General features: G+C 40.4%; 1 protein-coding gene across 1 annotated transcript; it reads right to left on the bottom strand.

The window, feature by feature from the left end:
- Nucleotides 1–573: 573 nt before the first annotated feature.
- Nucleotides 574–5,720, bottom strand: LOC307050343 (uncharacterized protein C15orf61; the record flags this gene model as incomplete). The annotated part of the gene is made up of 2 exons (XM_079700310.1): nucleotides 574–701; nucleotides 5,375–5,720. 2 exons carry the CDS (start codon nucleotides 5,718–5,720, stop codon nucleotides 574–576), a joined length of 474 nt encoding a protein of 157 aa, XP_079556436.1.
- Between the last annotated feature and the right edge of the window lie 1,137 nt (nucleotides 5,721–6,857).

Genomic DNA, 6,857 nt, shown 5'->3' with positions numbered 1-6,857 from the left:
TAATAAGAAGTTTCAACATTACACCCACACCTCTCATACAGGTAAATGGCACAAGGGCTGTAATACACTTCCATTTAAAATCCTGACAGTTGAATGGTTTAAGTTTCAGATTGCAGTTAGAATTCTCATCAACTTTGGATTTGCCAATGATATTATATTATCTCTATCATATATCCTAAAATTCTCTACTTCTTTTCCCAATGTTAAAGATTTTTTCCCCTTCCTTCTTTGTGGGGTATCTATATTTTCAAAGAGTTGATTTAAATTGTTAATATGTAACTACAGAATCTATAAGTTACAATCATTTTTTATCTCTAGTTTAACCTACTTATAGGAAAAAATTCATATAAGCATTATGCGTTTGTAGTTCCCATTGGCTAAACAGAGTATGCAACATATAACAATGTATTAATATGAAAAGCTTTGCCTCTTGAGGGCAATGATTCATCTTAAAGAACCAGACACTGTAGAAAGAAAAGGTGTTTGCAAAGTTTTATTTTAAAGGATCAAAAATAAATATTGCACATACACATGAGAAAATCTACTGATATTTTTGTCCTCCAATGCACACTTTCAGTACATGGCACCTTCATCTTCTTTATTTAGAAAATAAACTGTTATTGGTCCATAACTGGTGTGCACAGTCTCTGTGACTCTAGCAAATAACCAGGAGCCAAGTCCATATAATAAAGTTGGAATACCTAGAAAACAAATGAATATGTTACTTGTGAAATCAATACCTATTAATCATGTACTCATATATTTGTCATGGTTTAAATCACATAGCACTCTTCAGCAACATCAAATTATAAAGTTACAAAAATATGAGTAAACACTGACTCAACCTAAGAGGTCAATTTCATCTATGTTTGTGGAACATAGTAACAATTGTGTAAGCCTAGAGATTTTAAAAACTATAGATAAGGCTGATGTAAACTGTAATTCAAAGTACTTTACAAACATTAATTCATTACCTCCAAATAATTATGAAGTAATTCTATCTTCTTTTCACAAATAAGCAGAGAAGTGTCATTAATTTAGTTGTAGATGCTCCTCATTATTGGCCTTGAGCTTAAATTACTAGGTCATCTTTATTGTGCTTTAAGTTGGACAGTAATACCGATGGCTAAAATAATTTCTTGTACAACTTAAAAGAAACTGGGTCAAAAAGCTGTCTTCAAAATCTAAGGCAAAACCTAACTCTAAGGAAGATTTTAGTATAGTAACAAACATGAGAAAGAAACAATCCCATTAATATTTTTACAACTGATTTGAAAATCTTGCTTCAACATTTGAAATAGGTATATAGTAGACTGCAATAACATATTTTTTTCTTCTTTGGAATATTTCCATTTGCGATTAGTTGCCATTTGTGATACATGAAACTAAATATATACTAGCCAGAGATATGGGTTAAGCACTCATGTGCACATGAAACTAAGCTGGACACAAAGCAAACTTTCACAATTCCTATTTTTTGTAAGACACTTATTTAAAATCCATGACTAGGGCTTCCCTGGTGGCGCAGTGGTTGAGAGTCCGCCTGCCAATGCAGGGGACACGGGTTCGTGCCCCGGTCTGGGAGGATCCCACGTGCCGCGGAGCGGCTGGGCCCGTGAGCCATGGCCGCTGGGCCTGCGCGTCCGGAGCCTGTGCACCGCAATGGGAGAGGCCGCAGCAGTGAGAGGCCCGCGTACCGCAAAAAAAAAAAAAAAAAAAAAAAAAAAAAAAAAAAAAAAAAAATAAAATCCATGACTATTATTAACATATTAAAAAACATATGTATAAAACCACAGGCACATGAATCAATAACAAATATTGTATAGTCTGCACAAATATTAATTTTATTGTTCCTGGGTATGAGTTGGACAGAAGATAACAATTTAAAAGAAGAGCTGTACATCTGGAAAATCACTTTCTTTCTAGATAAGAGGGAAATCAACACATGCTCAGGACTAATCATATTGTTAAATTTTTTTCTTATTTTTCTGCAAGAGTGTATTTGCTGTGTTATGTTCTTTTTGAGTGTATAAGTTCATTGGACTACTTTGTGCTTATTCCCTGAAGCTGCATTCCAGCCACTGTGATGCCAGAGATTAATCAGGAGAAGCATCACTAGTTGGCAATGAGAGAGACAAAAATGCCCATTCAGACTGGCGCCTCTCTATTTTTAGGAATATACTGGGTCACAGCTTGTTACTATCACAGGGTTCCCTGGAATTCCTATGAAACTTTTCACAGTATATTGCCTTCTTTGCCTTGGTAATACCTCCCCCAAAATCTCTAAATGCCTCAAGGGAACGTCACAAAAAATTCACAAAAACTAGCATCATAAAGCTATTTATAAATCATTCAACCAAAAGGGAAAAAAAAGGCAAGTAGTGGTGTGGAGTGGGGGAGTGGACAAGAGAACAAGAACAGGGCAGGCAGAAGCGAGTGAAGAGTAGAGGGAGCAGCTGAAATAAAAAATAAATTTAAAATATGTATCACAACTTCAAAAGGTGAAAACGGAGTGAGAAAGAAAAACAGGCTCTAGAAATAATTATTAATTTTCCAAATATACTAATAGTAAAATACATAAAATATGACTTTTAAACCAATGCTAAGGACTTACAGTTAAGAAATGGCTGGTGACACTGAAAGTTTTGTTATACAGTATTTATCAGAGTTTTCAGTTAAAATACTGATACTTTTAAAAAAATCACACAAATGGTCAATAGTTTTTCAGCTAAAATGGAGGACTGATCAAGGATTACTAACTTAATAACTACATTATCTCTTATTAAGAAACAACTAGGAACCATTATCATTCATGCTTTTTGATAGGGGGTGGAGATGTAATGTAGGAGTCAGAAATTCTCTAATTTTTTTTTTTATCCTGCAGTCTACTTATTTAATGCAGTCAGGCTAATACACTAAATGGGAAGATTCGCCACATATATAATTTACACACTAAAAAAACCCATAATTTTCTTTACAGCACAAATGCTGTAAAGTCTATAAGGTTTGATGAAAAATTAAATTTTTTCCAGACTGTCTGAAACATATCATAACATCATAATGAATGTGAAAGTCAGTTCTTTGCACAATAATTCATTTTGAGTCAGCTGAACAGTAGGTAAACCACTGTCAAATTAAGCACTTTAAAAAAATTAGAACTTTGTAGCAAGTCTCCAATTACCCATTCATTCCAATGGTAAACTGCTTTTCTTAAATCTCAATCTATTTCCCAGCAGGACACCCAGACTGGTAAACCATCAGTAAAATGTCAGCTTCCACTGAAAGCAAGGCAGAAGAGAAAGAGAACAAATGGGTAAAAGAGAAAGGGAACAAATGGGTAAAAGAGAAATCTTTATTATTTAAAAAATGGAAAAATGAACTACTTTGATAATTACTAATTTGACAGGGAAGAAGAGGAATAAAATTCTAAGTATTTTTAAATAGAATATGTACTTGATGATCCAGAGGGGCAACTGCACAACCCAGAATAGGAAAAAAATCCTATTATCTAATTCCCTACCCTAAGACAAAAATACAATATTAACATTATCAAATTGGTGAATACTGTTAAAATAAAAAGTCCAGAAAAAAAATTCCCTTTATTAGTATAAGCTAATTTGTATTCAAGCATGCTTGAGCAGAAAGTTTTCCATTTTGTTTAACTTAAAACTCTTATTCTCTTTGAAACAGAATTTTTAGAATTTTCAAAAGACCATAAAGACCATTAAATCACTATTCAGCTTTCTCTTTCACATTAAAAAAAAAACTACAGCTGCTGTTTCTTTCTTCAAAAGGTTTTACTACTTTTCTGTGTGAGAATGTTCTGGGCATCCTATTTTTCTTTGGATTTCTTTCTACCTAAAAAGAGAAGCCCCTAATCATTAAGCTGTTCTTAAAGTGTTAGGTTTGAAATGGTGAAAACTTTTTAAAAAAAGGCATTGGGCTCATGGTTTACCTATAACCCTCCAGTTATGCTTTTCCTAACCTATTACTCTACATTTGGGAAGAATGATTTTTTTTTTGATTCTGAAAATGCTAAAATAAACATATTCTTCTTGAATCCAGTCATCACTCCAGTCTCTCCAAATAACGTTGAATTGAATTTTCTGAGTCACTACACTCCTCAACTTCTTTGCATCAACCTCAAAATTGGTAGGCATGCTCTATATAGTTCATCAGCCAAATAATAAGACATATTTTTTAAAGGATTACACATTGCTGAATAATCTCCTTAATGGACTGAACCCAAGACAGTCCCAGTGGAGCAATGGCTCCATCATCCCATGACTGCCATATGGGAGTTATTATAAGCAAAAATACACCTACCATATTTAAATTTAAGAAACTATCAGACTATATAGTAATAGTGCAGCTGCATAGGCGTTTAGCTTTAATTCTGGTTCAAAAAACTGGTTGGGTAACGTGGGTCAGCTTGCACGTCTAGATTCTGAATTACTGACATATGGATTAATTTGATATCAGCTATATTAATAGGTTCCAAACATCCTGAGGCCTATTTTTCACTGACCTAGAAAATATAAAAGATGCACTCATGTCAACGTTCACGCCTCTTCCGTCATTAACCAAAAGATAATAAACATCCAGCAAGAGTTAACACTCTCAGAGTTAGAATATTCCATGAAAACATACCAATATTAAAGAGGTAGTCTTTTAAATATCTTTTAGGCCTAGCATCTGAAGAAGCTAACATCACTGGTGAAAACCTTTAGTGCTTTTAGTAAAACAAACTTGCTGGGGTTTCATATAAAGAGAACAAAGAGACTTCAAAAAAGTAGTTCCAGTTTTTATAATATGAACGCACCCACAAAGTGGTGTTCATGGGAACGAATCCTGCCATGCAATTAGGCATTTTTAAAAAACTTAAGAGCCACTTTCCAGGGGCCTACACCCTCCTTCTCACTGCCCAATGTAGGGGTCCTTCTAGTTAAGAACTGCAGGGTAGTGAGGATGGAATGCTCTCTCCCCGGGGATGCGGGGTGATGCAGGGTGGTCCCTAAGTACAGGCCTGTCGATAAGCCCCACTTTCCGGGGGACGATTCAGGAGCAACAACTTAGCCCTGACAAGCACCTGCCGGGCGAGGTAATACAGAAGCCCAGGGCCAGGGCCGGGGCTGGAAGGCTGCAGAGTGGGTGGGACGCACAGGCAGCGTCTGGGTAACGCCCCAGCACTGGGCGAAGCGTGGCGAGCGCGTGCGCCCGGGCGAGCCTGCGCGGGGCCGGGGCCGGGCTCCCGGGGGCGCGGTCTGACCTAGGGCCGGGGGCTCGGCCTCGGAGCCAGAGCGTTTGTCAGCGTGCTTTGCAAACAGTGGGGCCATCGTCGGTGCGACGTGCTTCACCGGCCCGGGCCACTCACCGAGGTTGATAACCTTGAGCGCCGTGAAGAACCGGTCCTGCCGGGCCAGGTCGTGCCAGGGGGCCTTGGAGCAGTGGTACTTGATGAAGGGGAAGCAGCCGGTGCGCAGGACGTGGTAGTTGGCGCCCTGCACGGGCCAGTTGAAGTGCGAGAGGCCGAACTGGTCGTTGCGGACGGCGCTGTAGGGCACGCAGAAGGAGGTCCAGTACGGCAGGCGCCGCTGCACCAGGTGGCGCGTCAGCACCTCCGAGGCGCGGGGCTTCGGGCGGGCGGCAGCGCCCGAGGCCCAGGGCCGGCACAGCAGCAGCCAGAGCACGGCCTCATGGGCCCTCCGTAGGGCCTCCATGACCGGCTTTACCCGCGTTCCCCTCCCGCTGACCGCCGTAGGGGCGCGCGCCGGTGGGGGCGGGGCCGAAGGAGCGCGCGCGCTCGCTCGCTCCCTGGGCGTGCGGCGGGGACGCCCAATGGGCGCCGCGCGAGTGTGCGAGACCCCCGCTGGGCGCGGCGGCGCGTGCGCACAAAGGTCCCGCGGCTTTCTGGGGAGAGTGGAGCGGGGCGCGGGTGGTCGGTCAGGATCGCTGTCGCTGACGAGGTAGTGAAAACGTGACCGAGGACCTCGTGTACTCATTAATAACCCTGAGGAGGGTTGAGGGCGGGCTTCGCGAGTATTATCAGTTTAGGTATGAGGAAAATTAAGCTTTAAAACAATTAAATAACTTAACCACCCTGAGTGGCAAAACTCACACCCGTATCTCTCTTCCAAGCCCCAGGCTCAAGTGCAATCCTTGGTTGGTGGTGTTGAGGAAACCCTTGAGAAGGTGTCCTCAGGGAAGCGAGTTAAAAGTCAAGTCCCTAGATTTGCAGTGGCTGGTAAAGTCGGGGAGCACTTTTGTATTCAGATCCCCGCTGTCGTGTTGTTTAAAATAAGTCCCAGATATTTCAACAGAAAAAGTTTATTTCTTAGAAAGTCCCACGTCTCTCCGTGCAGTGTGCACCACCACCTCCCTCCTAAGAGCCTGGTGAACGCCAGAACATGAGTCTTTTAGTTTTAAACCTTAGTAATCCTGTCACTCATGATCAAATCTCGTACTTCAGGAAAACCTTTTCTCAAATTTTGCAGCCTCTTGAGGTAATAACTTACATACATCTGCTTTCTAAAGAAGCATTTTCTCTTACATGTCCTAAATTCGTGTTTGGAGAAGCGATACATAAATAAGATGTGTTTGGAAAGTACTGTATGTAAGTAAGATATGTGTAAACACCATATAACAGCTGCTATTACTGTTGTTGAAGACTCATGTAGGATATGAGTAGGATAGTGTAGGGGAATGTAGGATAGTGTAGCTAGCTCTTGCATTCTCCAGTTTTTATTGATCCCTACAACAAGCAATGATTGAGCACCCATAACCATGTGACAAATCTTGTAGGGTTAAGTCATTTCAGGGGCCTTGTAGTCATGCAAGGATTCCCTATTAAATTTTGA

This window comes from Hyperoodon ampullatus (genome assembly GCF_949752795.1).
Source record: "Hyperoodon ampullatus genome assembly, chromosome: 3".
NCBI classification, from domain to species: Eukaryota; Metazoa; Chordata; class Mammalia; order Artiodactyla; family Ziphiidae; genus Hyperoodon; species Hyperoodon ampullatus.
This window is presented reverse-complemented; position numbering and strand designations above follow the sequence as displayed.